General features: G+C 41.3%; 1 protein-coding gene across 3 annotated transcripts; it reads left to right on the top strand.

The window, feature by feature from the left end:
- The first annotated feature begins 1225 nt into the window (after positions 1-1225).
- On the top strand, positions 1226-21114 carry letm2.L (leucine zipper and EF-hand containing transmembrane protein 2 L homeolog). 3 transcript variants are annotated; one of them, XM_018253570.2, is made up of 11 exons: positions 1231-1437; positions 2546-2618; positions 7539-7917; positions 8220-8363; positions 10255-10395; positions 10815-11018; positions 13799-13918; positions 14011-14121; positions 15373-15474; positions 16512-16571; positions 19208-21114. In XM_018253570.2, the coding sequence occupies exons 2-11, from the start codon at positions 2572-2574 to the stop codon at positions 19232-19234; spliced, it is 1335 nt and encodes a 444-aa protein (XP_018109059.1). In that variant the 5' UTR covers positions 1231-1437; positions 2546-2571; the 3' UTR covers positions 19235-21114. The 3 variants fall into 3 exon arrangements, with proteins under 3 accessions (XP_018109060.1, XP_018109059.1, XP_018109058.1); XM_018253569.2 differs by having other exon boundaries at positions 1232-1437; positions 7536-7917; XM_018253571.2 differs by lacking the exon at positions 14011-14121 and having other exon boundaries at positions 1226-1437; positions 7536-7917.
- Positions 21115-24020: the final 2906 nt, after the last annotated feature.

The raw sequence follows: 24020 nt of genomic DNA, 5'->3' as shown, positions 1-24020 counted from the left end.
GCATCATGACGAATCGGACATCAACAAGCCGTGGAGTTCGGCCCTAAGTCTCAGTCGCCTAAAACATGGGGAAAAGTATCCATTAGTTGGTTTTGATGCATGGGACGCAATTGCATTATGGGTTAAAAACATAGTAACTTGTATGCAATTGTAAGTTGATGGCTACACTGTACATTGCATGTAGGGTTGCCGCCTTTTCTGGAAAAATATACCGCCCTTCCTATATTTTTAAGATTTTCCCTATAAATAACATCAAGCAGCATTTTTACCGGCCAGGCTGGTGGCAACCCTAATTGCATGGGCAGCACACAAATTCCCTGAAAATCCAGAATCTATTACTTGAACATAGAATTAGGTGAGGAATGGGTTGAGTAACATTGCCTGCCTTAGGGTGGTGGCAGACAGGGAGATTAGTTGACCAGCGACAAATCTTCTCTACTGCGGGCGACTAATCTCCCCGAAATGCCTTCACGCTGGCAAGTATACAAATCGGCGGTGGGATGGCATACGAATCGCTTCGGACTTCCGAAGTCGCCCGAAATTTCCTTGTGAGGCAACTTTGGAAATCTGAAGCGTTCCCCCCGGCAATTTGTATTCTTGCTGGCAGGAAGGCAGTACGGGGAGATTAGTCGTCCTCAGGAAAAGACTAATCTCCCTGTCTGCCACCCTTAAACTTGGAATTTAGACCATTATCTGGTTATCTGGGGATTATTTAGCCTAGCAACTATGAAATCGGTTTTGAAATGAGGATGGGAGTAGAGAATTTGGAAAGAAAAACAAGATAAAAAAAATAATAGAAGCAATAAAACCTCCCAGGAAAGCTAACAAGTAAAAATCCATAAAAAAAAACCAAATGAACATTGAACAACAAGTAAATTACAACATAGTAAGGGGCATGTTTACTAACATTGGAGATAACCAGTGAGGAGGTGGCTCATAGAAACCGGTCAGCAATTAAGTTTGAACAGTGACCTTCAAGTAAGAAAACAAAAGCAAATGATTTGATAGGTTGCTGTGGTGATAAGATATACATAGCTCTAATACTAGTAAACCAGCCCCTAAGAATGATTGTAAACGTGACTACCACTTTAAATAAATTGCCGAGAAGACTAGAGGTGGTTACAGCGCATGCGCTGACATATATTTGAGGCTGTTCCAATAAAAGGCAAGTTATGTACGCTGTGACGTCTGCTATGCAATCCTCACCTGACCGCTCAGCCGATAGTTAAATGCTCCCGCCCTCGGCGTTGCTAATTGGCTCACGCTGTGGTTGTTGGCCGCTTACGCCTCCTCTGATTGGCTGGACACACGCTTCCCGGAGGCCTCCGCAGCTGCCTCTGGATTCTGGGAAGAAGTGAAATCCAGTGTTGAGGAAGGAGAAACCGAAGAGGCAGCGGCGGCGTGGATCAATGTGTTGGCTGGACCGGGCGCAGTGAGGTATTGTGTTGTAACGGAACCTTCAGGCGTACGGGATGTTGGGCACTACCGGGCCGGGCTGCGAGCTTAGTACGAGTCAGAGCAGCCTGGAAACAGGGTCGCTAAAGAGAGAGAAACTTATGTTCAGTCTATAATAGTGTCTGAGTGACGTGCAGCCCCTCACATTATACCCGGCCAGGGTGTTTTAAATTCTACTTCTACATACTGATTGGCTGCTCGAACCCTGGCCTTGTAAATTGCTTCAGCTCATGTAACTCGGTAACCTCCCTGTTATCAGTGTATAGAGACTCGGCACCATTATACACAGCAGCCTGGTCATTATCAGTGTATAGAGATACTCAGCATCATTATACACAGCAGCCTGGTCATTATCAGTGTATAGAGATACTCAGCATCATTATACACAGCAGCCTGGTCATTATCAGTGTATAGAGATACTCAGCATCATTATACACAGCAGCCTGGTCATTATCAGTGTATAGAGATACTCCACATCATTATACACAGCAGCCTGGTCATTATCAGTGTATAGAGATACTCAGCATCATTATACACAGCAGCCTGGTCATTATCAGTGTATAGAGATACTCAGCATCATTATACACAGCAGCCTGGTCATTATCAGTGTATAGAGATACTCAGCATCATTATACACAGCAGCCTGGTCATTATCAGTGTATAGAGATACTCAGCATCATTATACACAGCAGCCTGGTCATTATCAGTGTATAGAGATACTCAGCATCATTATACACAGCAGCCTGGTCGTTATCAGTGTATAGAGATACTCTGCATCATTATACACAGCAGCCTGGTTGTTATCAGTGTATATAGCACAGCCTGGCCATATACAGATACTTGGTATCTGGCTACTCTTTTTTTACTTTCCATTATTGTATACCTATGGAAATAAACTGCATCATGTCCTGCTCCCTGCAGCTCCGAGGGATGGAGTAAGGGTAAATAAAGCTGAGTTGGTTTTGGTGCATGTTTATGCCGTATAGGATACCCTGAGACTGACATACACGGACTGTATGGAATTTAGGGGACCTATAACCAGGTTACCATCTGACTTCCTAAACTCACTGATAACTCTTCTGCTTTCCAGTCTGACGTGAAGATTCCAAGTAAGAAATGGCTTCATACAGCTGCAGTGTGGTCCTGGCTACTCTTCGGTGCCGGTAAGAAAGTGCTGTGTTTGTATGATTGTATATAGTGTATATGTCCAACCTGTGGCCATACAAAAGAGGGAATTGTAGCTAAACAGCTGTATCTGGCACTGATACCTATAACACGGCATTGGATGAACAGCCCTGAATGAACATGCTCTAGATTAGGTGCAACATTTTGGGGTTCTTCCAAGAGTCGTCTTGGCCTCTGACTAGGCTTTTAAATGGGTTATTTACCTTTAAATTAACTTTTAGTACAATGTAGAGCGTGATATTCTGAGACAATTTGCAATTGGTTTTTTATTTTTTTAGGGTCCAAATTACCCTAGCAACAATGCATTGATTTGAATAAGAGACTGGAATATGAATAGGAGAGGACTGAATAGAAAGAGGAGTAAAAAAAAGTAGCAATAATAATACATTTGTAGCCTTACAGAGCATTTGTTGTTTTTTTAGATGAGGTCAGTGACCCCATTTGAAAGCAGGAAACAGAAGAAAAAGGCAAATAATTAAAAAAAACTATAAAAATAAATAAATCAATGCCAATTGAAAAGTTGCTTAGAATTAGCCATTTTATTACATACTAAAAGTTCACTTAAAGGTAAAGCCAATGAGAATATACAAGACTAAAGATTATAAATCATGTTGGTACAATGCTAAGCCGAGGGACTGCTCCTGCTGTTGGGAAGATGTTTTTTTCCCTGAGGCAAACTGGTGACATAGAGAAGATGGATCTGGCTAGGAATTCCGAGAGCTAAAGCCTTGGCTACTACGTGACTATGTATAGGACAGATGCAGTAATCCTAGCACGTGGGATATCTTTCACTGTGATCTAAGCCTCATCCTGTATGACCTGTACAGTCCATTCTAATATTGGCCCTTTATCCTACAGGAAGGACTTGTGTCAGACTTTAATGGGATTTTCCATTCACTCTTCTCCTTGTAAGATTATTTGTAGCTGATCTTTGCAGCTTTATACCACATTTTTGCAGATTGTGTAGTTAGGGGTTAACTAACCTGAACATATTGGGAGTGGTTTGAAAGATACACATACATTTAGACAAGAAAACAGTTTTTGTTGTTTTTTTAAACTTAATATGTCTATATTGGTCCCTGTTCAGTCCCCTGCTCTGTGTCTAGATAGAGCTTTAAAGGGGAAGTTCACTTTAAAGTAACCTTTAGTACCATGTGACCAGCAGTATTTGCACTTTGCAATTAGGGTTGCCACCTTTTTAAAAAATCTTTTACCGGCTGCTGGGGGGCGGGGACACAAAGGGCCAGGCCGTGACGTCAAAAGGGCCGGGGCCACGACACGGACGCTACAAGAAGTAAGAGAAAAGGTAAGTTCCAGGGGATTGGGAGCAGGCCGAGGGCTCCTTTTAATCGTATTACAAATTTACCGGCAGCTACATTGCCGGTAAAATTGTAATACTGGCCCCGGCCTTGGCAGGTATTTTACCGGCCGGGTGGCAACCATATTTGCAATTAGTCTGCATTTTTATTTTTTGCTTCTCTTGGTTCGGAATTAGAACTGGTATCTGGTTGCTAAGGCTTAATTGCAATAGCAAGCAAGCAACAGGTGAGAATTCAGTCTGGAATACGAACAGGCGACAGTCTGGAATACGAACAGGCGACAGTCTGGAATACGAACAGGCGACAGTCTGGAATACGAACAGGCGACAGTCTGGATAGAGGGAGAATCCATCAAAAATAAGAGTAAAGTTATACCGAAGCCTCAGTGTTGATGCGCGTTTTTGGTTGCCGGGGTCAGTGATGACAGTTGCAGGCTGGAAAAAGGCAGCGTGGGGGGGGGGGATCATACAAATTAAATAATGGAAGATCAACTGAACAGTTGCCTAGAATTTAAAAGCCAGATTCCATTTTACATTTTTAACTCCTGATATTTAATTTTACACTGGTGGTTTTCCCTACATGCTGGCTTTAAGGGTGGAAGATGGACAGGCTGCATTGCCTTGATGGGACACTGTTTTTAAAACCTCTTATCTTAGATTTTTGTTGCAATGGTTGATGTTGTTCTTGTTTCTCTGGTAAATGATGTGATGTTCTCTCTCTCTCTCTCTCTCTCTCTCTCTCTCTCTCTCTCTCTCTCTCTCTCTCTCTCTCTCTCTCTCTCTCTCTCTCTCTCTCTCTCTCTCTCTCTCTCTCTCTCTCTCTCTCTCTCTCTCTCTCTCTCATAATCCACTATAAATAATACACTGCTGCTTAAAGGGAAACTATACCCCCCAAACAATGTAGGTCTCTATTAAAAGATACTGAGTAAAACAGCTCATGTGTAAAACCCTGCTTCATGTAAATGAACCATTATCATAATAATATACTTTTTTAGTAGTATGTGCCATTGGGTAATCATAAATAGAAAATTGCCATTTTAAAAAATAAGATTCGTAAGATTCACTGTGCACACATACAAACCACATGTAAGGTCACATGAGCCAATTAACAGACAGAGTTCTGCCTTTTGCTTCCTCACTTCTTCCTGTTACAGTTAGTGTTGTAGTATTTCTGGTCAGGTGATCTCTGAGGCAGCACAGATACAGTCACGAAATGGTGGTTCAAGGCAAGAGATGTAAAAGGGCAATATTTATGTAAATATATATTCCAGTTTGGTAAGATTCTTTAATATGTCATTCAATTTGATATAAACTATCTGTTGCTTAAGTATTCATTTTGGGGGTATAGTTTTCCTTTAACATTTTAGAGCAGGGGCTTCCAAATTTGGGTTGCCATGCAGTTGAAGGGTGGCCTAGACTGAAAGATCACAGATTTTAATAAAAAATTTTTCCTACAAATTAAAACCCCAGACAGAAGGCAAAGTGTAGTCATGTTTACAGTTTTTGTTGTCATGTATCTGAAACCTTATGTGAGAGGCTTAAAGGAGTGGTTCACCTTTAAGCTAAGTTTTAGTATGTTATGGAATGGCTAATTCAAAGCAATTTCTCAATTGGTCTTCATTATTTATTTTTTAGTTGTTTTTTAAAGATTTGCCTTCTCCTAAATCTTCCCAGCTTTCAAATGGGGGTAACTGACCCCATCTAAAAACAAACAAAAGGTTACAAATGTATTGTTATTGCTACTTTTTTTTGATTATCTTTCTATTCAGGCCTCTCCTTTTCATATTCCAGTCATTTACTCCTATCAGTGCATGGTTACTAGGGGAATCTGGAGCTTTGCAACCAAATGGCTGAACTTGCAAACCGGAGAGCTGCTAAATAATAAAGCTAAATAACTCAAAAACCACAAATAATAAAAAATGAAAACCAAATGGTTTCTGAATATCTCTCTCTACATCATGCTAAGTTATTTTAAAGGTGAACAACCCCTTTAAAGAGTGACTGGGATTTAGTGCTAATAGTTCTTCCAGCCCGTAAGGGAGAGAGTATTCTGTTGCTGTTCCTGGCTGTCACAAGTCTAAGAACTTGGTGGAAGACACTCTTAGGGTAGGACTACACGGACGTTTTCGGCGAGATCTGACGCGCTGCGACAAAACTTATGCAACAAGAATAATTTAAGAAATAGAAATGCCAGATGAAGTCACAGAGTTGATCAACGATGTGACTTCATTCGACATTTCTATCTCTTACCTTATTTTCGTAGCATGCAATTTGCTGCAGCGCGTCGGATCTCGCCAAAAACATCCGTGTAGTGCTACCCTTAGGTGAGGGTTTGTGTCAGATGAATCCTATTGCAAAATCAAGTGGAACCTACACACTGGATTTGGCAAAGCCCCAAACACAGAGAGTGCAGATACCGCCTGCCCCAGTGAGACTGGATGGGATTAAATTGCCTGCCCTTGAAGCCAGCGTCACACATGGACTCCATATATTCCTGGACTGCAAGGAGGGGCTTCCAGTGTTTCCTTGAAATCGAAGGTCGTACTACTCAATGTGGATTTAAAGGAATAGTAACCCCAATGAAAATGTTTTAAAGGAAACCCTATAATGTACTGGTGCCCTGCACTGACAAAACTGGTTTAGTTAAAAAAAAAAAAAAAAAAACTCGTTTATATAAACAAGCTTCTGTGTAGCCATGTGGGCAGCCATTCAAGCACAGGATACACAGTAGATAACCGATAATTACTACTATAGTTTATATAAACAAGCTTCTGTGTAGCCATGGGGGCAGCCATTCAAGCACAGGATACACAGTAGATAACAGATAAGTACTACTATAGTTTATATAAACAAGCTGCTGTGTAGCCATGGGGGCAGCCATTCAAGCACAGGATACACAGTAGATAACCGATAATTACTACTATAATTTATATAAACAAGCTGCTGTGTAGCCATGGGGCAGACATTCAAGCACAGGATACACAGTAGATAACAGATAAGTTCTGAAGAATCTCATTGTATACTACAGAGCTTATGTTATCTGCTGTGTATCCTGTTCCTTTTCTTCTTTTTCAGCTTTGAATGGCTGCCCCCATGGCTACACAGCAGCTTGTTTATATAAATTATAGTAGTGTTTCTTTAGAAAACACCCGTTTTTATCAGTGCAACACAAAAGTATATTATATTTTTATTACTTTCATTTTTTGGTGTTACTATTCCTTTAAATTAGGTAAATGAATGGATCCAAGTCCTTTCTTAGGGGAGATTTCCAACATTTTGCTGCCCACACTGTTCCAGCTTCGTGTGCTAGAAACTGCCACTCCATTGAGTTAAATGGTATTTTGCTGAACTCTGCTGGTTCACTCGCCATTTGGGTTATTATTCTGCATGTAGGTGCAATGTAATGGTCACATTGGTGAATTTAACTGTATATGGTATTAAGTTTTTTTTTTGTGAATACAGCTGGTGAAGGCATGCTGGGAGATGTAGTTCTGCTAGAAATGGTGTGCCAAATGTCTCCTATCCCTACCACTTCCATGTCTTTCATTTGTGAACACCGTATTTGTTTTTTTTCCAGCAGTTCACATCTTGTCCTGAGGAAGAACCTGTGTCCGATATACGCCTCTGTTTCCTGCGCACAAAATAGTGGCCGTGTCCCTCAACCAAGCTGCTTGGTGCCCGCTGCCTTTGTGAGCCCCTCATGGAGCACCCGTGCTTTCCACGCTTCTGGGTTCTCTCTTCAGGATGCCCCGCCCCCTCCTCCCTCCACCCCACCTTCCCCACCGGAGCCCGAGAAATCTCCGCAAGTGGTGCGTAAATCCCTCGGCCAGAGGGTGATGGATGAAATCAAACACTTCTACCACGGTTTCCGCCTGCTCTGGATTGACACTAAGGTGGCCGCTCGGATGGTCTGGCGGTTGCTACACGGGCAAGTGCTGACTAGGAGGGAAAGGCGAAGGGTAAGTCTGATGTTTAAGGAGTCAAAATATTATTTTTGTAAATGGTACAATCAGTGGCTAATGTGATTAAACTGCTGCAGAGACTCCCATCCTGCGTATTGTCATCAACAGGCGCTTCTAGTCTATTCATGAATAATAATTTGATATTCTATAACGTGTTAATGAAGGTAATCGGCTGCCTTTCTTTATTCCAAAGCCTATGGCACATATAGCAGTTAATGTCTTTTTACTGCCATTTCTTCTCTGTGCTCCAACATTATAAAGAGATTTACTAACTTTTGCACCCATTTTTTGTCCCTTAGCTTATGAGGACGTGCGCTGATCTTTTCAGACTGGTCCCGTTCATGGTCTTTGTTATTGTCCCCTTCATGGAGTTTCTGCTGCCCGTGTTCCTGAAGCTCTTCCCAGAAATGTTGCCTTCCACATTTGAAACTGAATCCAAAAAGGTCAGCAGAATTCTGTTTACTGGGTATTTCAAAGTCTGGAGGGTACACAAACTTTACTACATGGATGTAATAGAGCTGCTCCTGCTCACCAGATTTAGTAGGGCATGGTAGGGATACTCCTGCTCATGAGAGAAGCACTAGAGAAACTGAAAGATGGAATTGGGGAATTCTGAAGCATTTACCAGCAGTTTAGTCTCCCCCTCCCATGGGCGTCCGGACACGCCTTCATTGTGTGAAGCAGAGAGAGGAAGGAGGAGGAGTGAGCAGGGGGGGAGACCCTGGGATCACACCTCTGTCCTGGGTCCTCGCTCCTCCCTCCTCAGCCATCAGCTCTTACTCCTCACTCCTCCGTACTCAGCCATCCATCCTGGGTCATCACCAGAGCCGGACTGGAAGCAAAAAGCAGCCCGGGCAACAAACAAAGCAGCCCACATGTAAACAGACAGGCAGACGCGCAGACAGGCAGACGCGCAGACAGGCAGACGCGCGCAGCTGGTTGGTGTGTGTGAAGAAGCACAGCATGCATGCTGTAAGCCTCTCTCCCCCTGCCCAGATGCCGCAAATCAGAAGCGGCCCATTTCACAGGTAAATGGAGCGGCCCTTCGGGAAATTGCTTGAACTGACAGATTGTCAGTCTGGGCCTGGTCCTCGCTTCTCCCTCCTCAGCTGTCAGCTCTTGCTCCTTTCTTCTCAGGAACGCCTATTGGTTAAAAGAAATGGCATCACATGAAAAAAAAAATAGGTTTATAAAAAAAAAAAAAAAAAAGCGCCAAGAACAAGTAACTATAGTTGGGGCACCGGGCTGAATATGCGCACCCTGAGAAGCGAGGACCCAGGACAGATGGCTGAGGAGGGAGGAGTGAGGAGCAAGAGCTGACGGCTGAGGAGGGAGGAGCGAGGTGTGTCGTCTGCCTTTGAGGATGGTTGAGTAAAAAAGCTTGCTATGTAGCATTCCTCTGGCTTAGGACAGCGCATGCAGGATAACTTTTTCCCCTGACGATGCCTCTGCCCCTCCCCATCCCCCCCCCCCTTTTTTTTTTATTTTTATAAAAATTTACCTGACTGACGTATACATCTGGATGCAGGGTTCGGGATTTGGGCAGGATTCTGCTGAATCCTTCTGCCAGGCCGAACCAAATACTAATATGCATATGCAAATTAGGTGCGGGAAGGAAAATCATGTGACTTTTTGTCACAATAGTAGAAAAAGTTTTCCCGTTCCCACGCCTAATTTGCATATGCAAATTAGGATTTGGTTTGGTATTCAGACGAATCTTTCGCAAAGGATTCGGCGGTACGGCCGAATCCAAAATAGTGTATTCAGTTGCATTCCTTGTATACATTTGTCAAAGCTGATATCTGTGTCCGTTCATCAGAATATGTCAGACTGATTTAAGCATTGCTGAGCACTAACACCTATTTGGACCCTTAATCTCCAATTCAAACACTTATTTTCAATGCTGGACTGAGAATCTTTCCAGTATGAAAAATAGATGACTCAGGAAATATATGTTTTTATGAGCAGTACACAGTAGAACCTCTAGAAAACCATAAAATTATGGGAAGTTGGTGTGACATACTGTATAGAGATACAGATCTACTTTATAAAATACTGTAGACATAGTTGGGTTCACTCCATAGAGGCATTGTTGATGCACTCATTAGAACCATCTCATGAGCTAGGGTATAGTAGATTAGGGGGCATATTTAATAACATTGGAAACAAACGAGGGTGATTCTGCCAGTTCTTTCATTGTATGGCCACCTTTAGTTGAAGCAGTCCGAGCCATTCTGCTGACTTATGTTGCGGTTTTAATTTTATGCAAAAAAGCTCTTCGTTATAGTCCTGCATTGCAACTCACTCGGCCCATTCTTTGTATTCACTGCCTAGGAGGAAAAGATGAAGAAAAAGTTGGGAGCAAAGCTGGAAATGGCCAAGTTCCTACAAGAGACCATCTCTGAGATGGCACGGAGGAACAAGGCAGAGACTGGAGCCGACAGCCAGCAGCAGTTCTCTTCCTATGTGCAGCAGGTCTGTCACTGTCTATTGTATCTTATTGCTTCAAGAAGCTGGCAGTTGTATAGAATAGATATTAAAGCTGGCAGTTGTATAGAATAGATATTAAAGCTGGCAGTTGTATAGAATAGATATTAAAGCTGGCAGTTGTATAGAATAGATATTAAAGCTGGCAGTTGTATAGAATAGATATTAAAGCTGGCAGTTGTATAGAATAGATATTAAAGCTGGCAGTTGTTTAGAATAGATATTAAAGCTGGCAGTTGTTTAGAATAGATATTAAAGCTGGCAGTTGTTTAGAATAGATATTAAAGCTGGCAGTTGTATAGAATAGATATTAAAGCTGGCAGTTGTATAGAATAGATATTAAAGTTAAGCATTGTTATCACCATGTATATTCCTGGGATTACACACTGTATTTACGTGGGTTTCAGGTTCGAGGCACAGGTGAGCAGCCCAGTACAAAGGAGATTGTGCGCTTCTCCAAACTCTTTGAGGATGAGTTAACCCTGGAGAACCTGGAACGGTCTCAGCTTGCGGCCCTATGCAGACTGCTGGAACTGCCCCCAATCGGCACCAACAACTTGCTGCGCTTTCAGCTCATGATGCAGCTCCGCTCCATACGGGCCGACGATGAGGTAACACTACTGGCAGTTGGATTTGCTTTATGCGCCCACAAACACACGCGTATACGGTTTAGTTGCTTTCAAACCCAGGATCAATAGAGAGAGAACAACTTGAATGCACTTCTTGACTCTTTTTTCATATTGTTAATATTTCCATAGTTAAAAGTTTATATTTAAACGAGATGCAGGCATAGACTGACTCAATACACAATCGCTATGAATATTCTAGTAAACTGTGAATATTGCTGGACTACAACCTATTGCACATGTGTAACAGAAATTAACCTTACAATATGGGCTAATTAGACATCACCTTGGAGTTCTACGACCCCTATACCCTGCCATTATATGGTCAAAGGACTACTAATATCCTTATCATTTACAGTATTGGGAACATTATCTCTTATAATACATGAATGATACTCAGAGTTCCCTGTATAACTCAGCCTGTAGCCTTGTGTCTTTATATGGTCACAGAACTCCACAGTGACTTCTAATATCCTTATCATTTACAGTAGGAGTTACATTATCCCTTATAATACATGAGTGATACTCAGAGTTCCCTGTATAACTCAGCCTGCAGCCTTGTGCCTTTATATGGTCACAGAACCCCCTCAGTGACTTCTAATATCCTTATCATTTACAGTAGGGGTTACATTATCCCTTATAATACATGAGTGATACTCTGAGATCCCTGTATAACTCAGCCTGCAGCCTTGTGTCTTTATATGGTCACAGAACCCCTCAGTGACTTCTAATATCCTTATCATTTACAGTAGGGGTTACATTATCCCTTATAATACATGAGTGATACTCTGAGATCCCTGTATAACTCAGCCTGCAGCCTTGTGCCTTTATATGGTCACAGAACCCCTCAGTGACTTCTAATATCCTTATCATTTACAGTAGGGGTTACATTATCCCTTATAATACATGAGTGATACTCTGAGATCCCTGTATAACTCAGCCTGCAGCCTTGTGCCTTTATATGGTCACAGAACCCCTCAGTGACTTCTAATATCCTTATCATTTACAGTAGGGGTTACATTATCCCTTATAATACATGAGTGATACTCGGAGTTCCCTGTATAACTCAGCCTGCAGCCTTGTGCCGTTATATAGTCACAGAACCTCTGGATAAATTCTGATACCAGAATGAATAATCTTATCTGTGCACAAAAACAACCAAAATAATGTTCTGACTATCTGACTAACATAGTCTTAAAGTGGTTGTTCACCTTCCAAACACTTTTTTTTTTCAGTTCCGTTGTTTTCAGATTGTTCCCCAGAAATAGACTTTTTTTCAATTACTTTCCATTATTTATTTTTTACTGTTTTTCCAAAACCTAAGTTTAAAGATGAATGTTGGTGTCTCTGGTGTTTGTCTGGCAGCTCAGTAATTCAGGTGCAGACTCTGAACTGTTACAATTTTGCAACATTTAGTTGATCCATTTCTCAGCAGCATCTCTGGAGTATTAGCAACTATTGTATCAATTCTAACAGCCGCCTGTAATGAAACCCAGAAATTGTGCTCAGCAGGGACAAAGATAAGAAATGTATCAATTTAGAACAGTTTACAGGGTCGGCGACCCCCTGGGCTGCTTCAGAAGGTGAAAAATGACACGTTACACTTCAATATTAGAAAAACTGCGAGACATAGAAAATACAAAGTCATTGGAAAAAGTTGTTATTTTTGGTGCTCTATCTGAAAACAACTAGTTGTTTAAAGGTGAAACACCCTTTTAACCTTAAAGGGATACTGTCATGGGAAAAACATTTTTTTTTCAAAACGCATCAGTTAATAGTGCTGCTCCAGCAAAATTCTGCACTGAAATCCATTTCTCAAAAGAGCAAACAGATTTTTTTATATTCAATTTTGAAATCTGACATGGGGCTAGACATATTGTCAATTTCCCAGCTGCCCCAAGTCGTGACTTGTGCGCTGATAAACTTCCGTCACTCTTTACTGCAGTACTGCAAGTTGGAGTGATATCACCCTCTCCCTTCCCCCCCCCCCCAGCAGCCAAACAAAAGAACAATGGGAAGGTAACCAGATAGCAGCTCCCTAACACAAGATAACAGCTGCCTGGTAGATCTAAGAAAAACACTCAATGGTAAAAACCCATGTCTCACTGAGACACATTCAGTTACATTGAGAAGGAAAAACAGCAGCCTGCCAGAAAGCATTTCTCTCCTAAAGTGCAGGCACAAGTCACATGACCAGGGGCTGCTGGGAAATTGACAAAATGTCTAGCCCCATGTCAGATTTCAAAATTTTATATAAAAAAATCTGTTTGCTCTTTTGAAAAATGGATTTCAGTGCAAAAGTCTGCTGGAGTAGCACTATTAACTGGTGTGTTATGAAAAAAAACATGTTTTCCATGACAGTATCCCTTTAATGAATGTCTTGATGGTTTGCAGTACAGCAATTTGTCCATTAGGTGTCACCATAGAACCGAGGAAATAAAAATACAAACTTAATTTAATCCTGGGCAAACGAGGATATCCTGTAACTTGCAATACAGAACATTAACCCTTACAGCTGGACTGAGTAACCCAATGAATTCCACACGAATACCGTTCACTATTCTTAAAACCAAAGCATACATTCACCCACCATATACTGGGTAATATAAACTGCCCAGAAACCAAAAGAGCTAACAAGCGTTATTGCTTTACTCTCTGCACAGTGCAGTCCATCTATGTAAATATAAATGTGCTCCTGGGTAATCACGGACGATTCCTGTATTTTATGGATGCTCTGTTACTCACAAGAGTTCTCCGTTGTACAGATGATCTCCAAGGAAGGGGTGGAAAACCTCACTGTGGCAGAACTTCAAGCAGCCAGCAGGGCTCGGGGAATGAGATCTCTGGGCCTCACAGAGGAACAACTGAAGGAGCAAATTAAACAGGTAGAACAGACGGAACATTACTATGGAGATACTTCTGCTTGTTGTTATTATTAGTCCTAAGAAATGAGAAATGAATCTGTTCCCTTTCCCAGTGGCTGGATTTACACCTAAAGGAGAACGTTCCCCCATCTCTGCTACTTCTCTCCCGTGCTCTGTATCTGACGGAGCTCAAGCCTAAGCCCCTCCTGCCCTTGAAACAAGAGGTAAGAGAGAAGCTCCATGTTTATACTGACTCACCTGCAGCCATTTCTTTACTTGTACCTGGCCAATCGTAATTGGGATACTGTCCTGCTGCTGCCATACAGCTAAAAACAATGGTGGACAAAATGCCCTGGTTTTCTGCTGGGAGGAATGTAACACAACGCTGGGAGGCAAACGGGGGATTGTTTTATTGCTGCTGTTCTTTACTGGAAGGCACCAGTGCCCTATTCTTCACCTTTAAATTAACACTTGGTATAATGTAGAGAGTGATATTCTAAGACTATTTGTAATTGGTTTTAATTTTTTTATCATATGTGGTTTTTGAGTTGTTTCACTTTTTATTCAGCAGCTCTCCAGTTTGCAGTTTCCGCAGTCTGGTTACTACGGTCCAAATTACCCCTAGCAACCATGCATTGATTTGAAGGAGAGACTGGAATATGAATAGGAGAGGCCTGAATAGAAAGAGGAGTAACAAAAAGTAGCAATAACAATACATTTGTAGCTTTAAGGAGCATTTGGTTTTTTTAGATGGGGTCAGTGACCCCCATTTGAAAGCTAGAATTTTAAAACCATAAAAAATAAATAATGAATACCAATTGAAAAATTGGCCATTCTATAACATATTGAAGGTGAACTACCCCTTTATTTTATCAATCTTTAAACATTGACACACACACAAATATTACAAACAGACCTTGATATTTTTGTACATTAATGCTGTGAAATAGGATAAAAGTGGTGGTTCGCCTTTCAGTTAACTAGTGGTATGTTATAGAATGTCCAATTCTAAGCAATTTTTCAATTGGCCTTCATTATTCATTTTATATAGTTTTCGTATTATTTGCCTTCTTCTGACACTTTCCAGCTTTCTAATGGGGGTCACTGACCCCATCTAAAAATAAATGCACTGTATGGCTACAAATGTATTGTTATTGCTACTTTTTATTACTCCTCTTTCTATTCAGCCCCTCTCCTATTCATATTCCAGTCTCTTATTCATATCTGTGCATGGTTGCTAGGGTAATTTGGACCCTAGCAGCCAGATAGCGGAAATTGCAAACTGGAGAGCTGCTGAATAAAAAGCTAAATAACTCAAAAACCATAAAGAAAACCAATTGCAAGTTGTCTCAGAATATCACTCTCTACATCATACTAAAGGTTAATTTAAAGGTGAACAACCCCTTTAAGTACATGATTCCGTACATGGATTAGGCACCACTTCTATACGGTGAATTCTGTCATCTCTTTTCTAGATCCCTAAAGTAAACCCTGTTATAGTGGAGGCCATAGACACGGAGGCCATAGACACTAAGGACAATCTTGCAGACACAGCTCCTACCTTGAAAGGGTTAAAGGTAAGCGCAACCAAGTTAATTTTTCCCCCATTTTTAGTCTTGTTGCACCCAGATCCAGCCACACTCATAGCTGTTAGTTAATGCTCATGCTATAATGCAATCCTGGACTTTAAGGGGCAGATTTATCAATGGTTGAATTTCGAAATTCGACCATCGAATTGGGCAAATTTGATAGTCGAACTTTTCTTTTTGAATTTTTCGGTCGAATTAAAATCGTTCGATCAATCGAAGAAATGGTTTGAATCGAACGATCTAATCGTGCGATCGAACGATTTTCAAAAAAAATTTTTGGCTATGGGTTCTAGGAGGTCCCCACAGGCTAACAGCAATTCTGCAGGTTTAAGGTGGCGAAGTGGCGAAGTCGAAGTTTTTTAAAGAGACAGTACTTCGATTTTCAAATGGTCGAATAATCAAAGTATTTTCAATTCGAGTAGAATTTGGCCTATTCGATGTACCCAAAAAATACTTATTTTCGGCAGTTTTCGGTCGAATTAAAATCGATCGATCGTAGAAATCGTTTGAATCGAACGATTTTCAAAAAAAATACTCAGACTTTTTAAAACTTAGCCACATTTTGGCTATAGGTTCTGGGAGGTCCCCATTGGCTAAAATAGCAATTCGGCAGGTTTAAGGTGTCGAAGTCAAACTTTTTTAAAGAGACAGTACTTCGATTTTCGAATGGTCGAGTCAAAGTCGAATTTGGCCTATTTGATGGTCGAAGTACCCAAAAAATACTTAGACATTCAAAGTTTTTTAATTCGAAAATTCACTTCGACCCTTAGTAAATGTGCCCCTAAGTCTCATGTGAGATGTGAAGCAGATTTACATATGTCTGCAACTCCCCTCTAGTCCGCTGTACCTGTGCCCCATGGTGGTGGGAACTGATTGACAGCATGGAAATCGAGAGCTCAGGCAGCACACACACATCTGGCCCCTTATACTGTTTTTCAACAATATGTTTACATTGAGGGGTTCTGCTCCTCCCTCGGGCTGTCACGGAGTCCAACATTATGTTTTATATGGATCAATCTCTGCAGGAAGAAGAACTTGTTTCAGAGACTTTACTCAAAGAATCTGCCGCACAATCAAAGGAGAATGTAAGTATGTTTGTGCCAATGTTGTTGGAAGTATAGACTGAGTTAAAGAATATACTAAAGAAAATCTGTATCACTGACTATAAGAAGACCTATGCAAAACCAGGGTTAAAGGGCATGTAAAGGCAAAAAAGTAAAATCCCATTTTACTTTAATGAAAAAGAAACCTATCTCCAATATACTTTTTATAAAAAAAAACCTGACTGTATGCAGTGAAATTCCCCCTTCAATTACTGTGGTCAGTCCCTAACTGCTCTGCAGGGAAACAATCAAACTTATGAACAGCAGGGGGAGCCCCCGTCTTACTTCCCAGCCATGCAGAACTCAAGCAGCTTTGTTTGTTTCCCTGTAGAGCAGTCGGCGACTGTGTCGAGATTTCTATTGGATTTTATTTTTGCCTTTACCGTTTCCAACTCCAGCTGCAGGGACAAAGATCATGGAGCCAGATTTAAACCGATATGTGTAGGATTATTTTGCTGCAGCCACTGGTTCTGCAGAGTTGGAGAAAGTCTGTATTAAACAATACAAAAACTATGAAATCCACATTAGATTTTACAAGATGTTGACCCCCTGTGGCCAACTTTAAAAGCATAAATACTTTGTTTGATTAGGCTTGTGGTACAGCAAGTCCCAGTTTGTTTATTATACAAAATACAGCATTTGTAGCCTTATTCTATTTTAGACTTTACTTGCCCTTTAAAGGAGTTGTTTACTTTTAAATAAGTATGATGCAAAAAGTGCTACTCTGAAACAATTTGTCTTCATTTTTATTGATTGAGGTTTTTTGAATAATTTTGCTTTTCATTCAGTAGCTCTCCAGCTTGTAATTTCAGCAGATGTGTGGTTGCTAGGGTCCAAATTACCCTAGCAACCAGGTAGTGCTTTGAATGAGAGACTGTAATATCAATTGGAAAAGGCAATAAAAATGAGCAATAAAAAAAAATTAACAATATCAATATATCACAGAACAATATTTTTTTTTCTGGGGTCATTTTGAAACCTGTAAAGTGTCAAAAAAAAAAAAGAAAAGCAGAAAAAAACCTAAAAAATTTAAATCATTTCACAAGTTGTCAAAGGGGACAAAAAAAAAAATGTGCAAGTGTATTATACTTCTCTATAAATAGAAGGAATCTGTTAGTTTATTGAAAATTTCTGCAGGCTGTGCAGGGGAGCCGGTGGCACTCAGCTCACTGCACTGTAGGACAGGAACCAATCAGCAGCTAGCAGGACCTGATAGGGAACTGAAGCCTGTCTTACTTGTGTGAATGCAGGGCTGTGATTGGCTGTATAATGCTCCTTTAGTATAAGCCAGCTCCTCATTTGAAACCTGGACAGGGACCAGGGCAACCAGGGCAGATCTATAGGGAGCTCCAATAAAGGAACGATTTTTAAAATTAATGATAATTTTTAGCCCAGAGTGAAAGCAGCGTCCTATATTATTCTTTAATGAATACAAGATTGGGGGGAAATTTCACTTATACTATGTCTTTTAGTATGATGTAGAGAGTGATATTCTGAGACAATTTGCAATTGGTTTTCATTTTTTATTAGTTGTGGTTTTTGAATTATAGGGAGGCACATTTATCAAGGGTTTGAATTTCGAATTCATGTGAGTTTTTAAAAACTCCGCTAAACTGCCCTAAATTCGAAATTCAACCAATCGAAACGTATTAAAAAAAAAAAAATTGAATTGTTTAAACTCGGATGAATGGAATCGACACGAAAACTTTGAATCAAAACTCGATTTGAGTTTTTTTTCTCCAAAAAAACTTGAATGTCACGGAGGCTGCAAACACTTGAAATTGATCCCTGGACGTCTCCCGTTGACTTAAACAGCAATTCGGCAGGTTTTAAGTGGCAAATAGTGAATTCAAGTTATTAAAGGGCCTGAGTATGAGACAGGTTGAAAATCGAATTTGAATTTTTTTTTTAAAAAAACTTGAATCAGATTTGAAGAACTCCCTCGTCGAATGACAGTTTTGATCATAAAAAATTTCGAAAATTCAAATTTTCAATTCGACCCTTGATAAATCTGCCTTATAGCTTTTTATTTATCAGCTCTCCAGTTTCAGCAGTGTGGTTGCTAGGGACCAAATAGCGGGCAGGCACCACTCCGGGAAAAGTCAATTAGTCGGTAGAATCCAGGAGTCCAAATTATTTTTTGAAGTAGTACAAAAAAGTCTTTATTTACATTATGTATAAAGGATAAAAGCCCGACGCGTATCGTGTCCTCCAAGGACACTTAATCATAGGCTCTATGGTTTTCATTTGATAACCATGCACATTTGACTGAGAGAGACTGGAATATTAATAGGAGAAGGCTTTTATAGTAAGAAGTGTAATAAAAAGTAGCAATAACAATAAGCTACAGAGCATTTGTCTTTAAATGGGGTCAGTGATCCCCATTTAAAAGCTGGAGCCCGAAGCAAAAGGCAAATAATTCAAAAACTATAAATAAATAATGAAGCCCAATTGAAATGTTGCTAGGAATAGGCCATTCTGTAGCACACAATACATTCACTACCCCTTTAATTTGATTGAATATGTTGCAGTGTAACTGTCACTTTGTGAGTGTGACACTTGTAGGTTGTCGCTGTGAGACGGGGGTGGAAGTTAAATATCTTGTGTTGTGGTTACAGACAAAAGCCAGTGCTAATGGGGTGTAACGTCGCTGGATGACAAGAACAGAACAAGATCCAAAGCCACAAGTCTCAGCTCGGCAGCCAATAGAAAAACAACGTCCTGTGAAGCTCTCGTCTAGAATGATGTGTCTCCCGGTGAAGAGTTCAGTGATCTTCCCAGAATTCTTTGCATTGTATCGTGCCTTTCGGTCTCACTTCAGGTGCTAGTAGGTGAGCTGGGCTGTGCCGTGGTGCTGGGTATCACTATATATTGCTGCATACTGATGTCTCTTATCCTCGTAATCTCTCAGTGAGGGACAAAACAAACGCCTGTTGCTTACAAGTCACAAATTGGCCTCTGCTGTGTTTGGTACAGGCTTATAAAGCAGGGGCGTGTCATAATGCTGATTATATCATAATGCTGAGTGTATAATAATGCTGAGTATCCCCAAAGGATATGTATTTTACAGGGCTCAGTTTTTTTAATTACTGTAGCAGTGAGGGGAAAATGTGGCAGATCAATTGTGCAGCTCCCATGCCTCCTCCTCTCACTACCAAAAAAACATCTGAAACAGACCATAGAAAAAGACAGGGCTGCATTATCAGCATTGTGGCGACTCCACCCAAGTAGCCTCAGTAAGGATCCAGGTTGCCAGCACAAATACAAAGGCCACATTTAGATTCTGACTGAGGCTGTTTGGGTGGGGGTTATCATTGGACTGAAAACCACATCAGTCAGGATCCAAATATGACTGCTGGCTGCAAGGGTCCTGTTTGGATTCTTATTAAGGCTGATTGGGTGGGGTCTTCACAGGACTGAAACCAGCCTCAGTCATGGTCCAGATGTGACCCTTGCAGCCATGCTGGCAGTCACTCTACAGGGACCTAGTTCCCTGGCAATTTTCTGACTGCCAGCACAGCTGCAAGGGTCTCATTTGGATTCTTACTGAGGCTGATAGGGTGGGGCTTCACTGGACTGAAACCAGCCTCAGTCAGGGTCCAGATGTGACCCTTGCAGCCAGCTAGCAGCTGGCAGTCACTTTGCAGGGCCCTAGTTCCCTGGTGATTTGCTGACTACCAGCACAGCTGCAAGGGTCTCATTTGGATTCTTATTGAGGCTGATAGGGTGTGGCTTCACTGGACTGATACCAGCCTCAGTCAGGGTCCAGATATGACCCTTGGAGCCATGCTGGCGGAAGGGTTGCCACCTTTTCTGGAAAAAAAATAATGGCCTTCCTATATTCTTGCTGTTTTTTCCTATTAATAACATTGGCATTGACTCATCATTTTTACTGGCCAGGCCAGTAAAATACAGGTCAGGTGGCAACCCTAGCTGGCAGCCATTCTGCCTAGTTCCCTGACGATTTGCTGACTGCCAACACAGCTGCAAGGGTCTCTTTTGGATTCTTATTGAGGTTGATAGAGTGGGGCTTCACCGGACTGAAACCAGCCTCAGTCAGGGTCCAGATGTGACCCTTGCAGCTGTACTGACAGGAAGTTTTGCTATGGCTGCCGGTATACCTGCAAGGGTCACATTCAGATCCTGACTGCAGCTGATTGGGTGGGCTTGTCACCAGCCTGAAAATGCACCCCCCCTGTTTGTCTTGTGTCTGTCTCAGTGTAAAGAGACCAGCGTATCTCTCTGCATCAGAACTGATATAATAACTGCTCTGTATGATTCGTATGGGTCCAACAGTTTACACAGAAATGAAATACCGATACTTTTCCTTATCATGTAAGTACCTCTCTCTGTATAAATATTACCTTTAAATTATACTGTAAATATGTACATAGGGAACAAACCATTGTAGACCACTGTACATTTCTGCTCAAATACTTTATATTCTTCTATGCACAGTTGAATATTTTTCTTGCCGTCTGTAACTGTAAACAAAGCCTCTATTAAATGTCTTATTTGTTTTTAATGCGTCTTGTCATTTCTTCTATGTCCCATATGGCTCTAACTTTGGCAATAAGATATTTCTGAAACATAAATGGAACTGCTTATCAGTCAGTGTCCCACTCGGACCCCCCGATTAGTCACAGGGTGTGTTTCCACCTGCTGGTCATTTTGGCAGACTGGCTGAAAATGAATTTCCTGAGACTGGGAGCTTTTGTGATTTTCTACTTAGAACCGTCCAGACTCCAGAGACATGTCCGATGACACTTCTCTGCTCCCTGACTTCTCTCCCTGCATTCTCTGCTCCCTCACTTCGCTCCCTGCCTTCTCTGCTCCCTCACATCTCTCCTTCTCTGCTCCCTCCCTTCCCTCCTTGACTTCTCCACTCCCTCCCTTCTCTGCTCCCTGACTTTGATCCCTTCCTTATCTCCCTGACTTCTCTGTTCCCTGCTCCCTCACTTCGATCCCTGTCTTCTCTGCTCCCTGACTTCATTTTCTCAGCAGAGACAGTGGTTTGGTTGTGCTTGCAGGTGGCGCACTGAAGGATTATGGGGGCAGACGTGTGTGATTAAACGCAATTTTGTGGTCCAACTTGTGTACCACTTAACCAACCCCATTTATGTCAATACAGTCCAGAACTCGAAAATGGGCTATGAACCTGCTATAGGTTGTCCACAACAGGGTGGGTCTGCAGGGGCCTAGTTCCCTGACAATTTGCTGACTGCCAGCACAGCTGCAAAGTTCTCATTTCTTATTCGACCCTAGTGGTCTTCCTCAGCCCTGCCTTTTTCTTTTTGATTATCTATTGTTTGTGCCCCTGAGGAAGATCACTAGAGTCGAAACGCGTTGGGCTTACTTATTATTTTTGTCATTTCTATTACCCTCTTCTTTTATTTATTTATTTTTTTTCTGTAATAAATATTACTTTTTTTTGAATTTTGAAAATTGAGTGTGCAATCCATTCTTGTTCTTTAGGATCCAAATGTGATCAGCATCTAAAGCTGCCCATACACAATATGATCCGCTCGCTTGGGAAGGTCACCCAACATGCACTGGGCCAAAAAGGGCCACCATCAGAAATCACAGGGGCCCCGTACAAGAACATTTTCTGTCATTGAGGTATAAGCCTACCAGTAATCCATATAAAATATACCTAGTGCATTGCCCCCCGGAGACCAGCAGGTGTCAGTGTGTTACAGCAATCCATGCGCTTATTCCATATTTGCAGGAGGAATTCATTTCCCTTTGCTAAGTCAAACTTGAAACAGGAGAAGGGGAGAATTTATGGTTAAAAGGGACACATTACCTGCCTGCAGAGCTGAAACAAGTATCCCTTTGTCCAACTCAATCCTCCCCATGTCTTCTTTACTCCCCATGTTTTCTTTACTCCCCATGTTTCTCTTCCAGTGGTTCTCCTTCCCAGAGAAACATCTGCATTTAATAAGCTTGCACTTTAGCAATATACATTCATTTTTAATTTTTTCATTCCAAGATATTAAAGGAGACATGTGCTGTTAATATGAATGAATCTTGTTACAACAGCGCCACCTGCTGGTCATTTTCCCACCAGTCTGACCACCAAGTAGTCAAGGAAGTTGTCAGGAGAAAGAAAGAGGCTGCTCTGATGTTCTTCTGCTTAGGGAAAAAAAATAGAAACCTTTCTCAAAACTTTCCTAAGCAGAAGAACATCAGAGCAGCCTCTTTCTTTCTCCTGACAACTTCCTTGACTACTTGGTGGTCACAATGGTTGGAACCCCCCCCCCCCGAACCTGTTTCCTTCAGATTTAACTTTCAGAGCCTCTTGCCAAAGAAAAGCTACGGAGGCATTTTATTGCTAATAGATTAGCTGCAATAGTGCAAGCTAGAATGCTATATTTATTCTGTAGAATGCTTTACCATACCTGAGTAAAAAGCTCTATAAACTCGGTTTGTTTAGGATAGGAGCTGCAGTATTAGCTTGGTGTGATGGTGTGACATCACATCCTGCCTGAGTCTCTCCCTGCTCAGTTATAGCTCTGGGCTCAGATTACAGCAGAGAAGGAAGAGGAGCAAACTGAGCATGCTCAAGCCCTAGCCCTGGAGGTTTAAGCTGAAAAACAGGAAGTCTAATACAGAAGCCCATGTGTACACAATAGAAGGAAAGAAATGTGGGTTTTCTTTTGACAGGGGACTCAGAGCAGCATTACTTTGAGTGTTTACTGGTGTATTTATATAGGCCTTTCTAATAAGGCTTACTTAGTTTTAAACTTTCCTTCTCCTTTAAGGGATGAAGTGATGTCTGTTATTGAGGGAGATTCCTTTTTTTATCCAATAACTTAGTAATGCTTTATTCGAGATGGGTGAATTCCTGGCTTGGAGACAAGTTTTGGTGAAAAAAAAAAGCCAGTTGTACTGCCAAACAGAAGCTCCTGTAGCTGCCAGTCCACATAGGGGCTATCAAATAGCCAATCACAACCTTTATTATCACCTACGCTTTTCATGCTTGTCTTGCTCTCAACTCTTTTTACATTTAAATGTGTCTCACAGAACAAGTTTGGGGACCCCTGCTTAATACAGTGAGGCCCATAAATCTTTGGACAGAGACAACTTTTTTCTAATTTTGGTTCTGTACATTACCACAATGATTTTTAAATGAAACAATTCCGATGCAGTTGAACTGCAGACTTTCAGCTTTAATTCAGTGGCTTGAACAAAAAGATTGCATAAAAATGTGAGGAACTAAAGCCTTTTTTTAACACAATCACTTCATTTCAGCGGCTCAAAAGTAATTGGACCATTGACTCAAAGGCTATTTCATGGGCAGGTTTGGGCAATTCCTTCGTTATTTCATTATCAATGAAGCAGATAAAGGCCCTGGAGTTGATTTGAGAGGCAGAAACAGAAAAAACCCATCCGAGAAATTGCTACAATATTAGGAGTGGTGAAATCTAC

Source organism: Xenopus laevis, chromosome 3L (genome assembly GCF_017654675.1).
Source record: "Xenopus laevis strain J_2021 chromosome 3L, Xenopus_laevis_v10.1, whole genome shotgun sequence".
Classification (NCBI taxonomy): Eukaryota; Metazoa; Chordata; class Amphibia; order Anura; family Pipidae; genus Xenopus; species Xenopus laevis.
This window is presented reverse-complemented; position numbering and strand designations above follow the sequence as displayed.

What these genes read in the sequence shown, in the direction of transcription:
- letm2.L (XM_018253569.2), top strand. Translation starts at nt 2,572, where the DNA reads ATGGCTTCATACAGCTGCAGTGTGGTCCTGGCTACTCTTCGGTGCCG. An exon ending in CTGGCTACTCTTCGGTGCCG is followed by an intron (nt 2,619 to 7,535) that starts GTAAGAAAGTGC and finishes TTTTTTTTCCAG; the next exon opens with CAGTTCACATCTTGTCCTGA. An exon ending in TGAAGGAGCAAATTAAACAG is followed by an intron (nt 13,919 to 14,010) that starts GTAGAACAGACG and finishes TCCCTTTCCCAG; the next exon opens with TGGCTGGATTTACACCTAAA.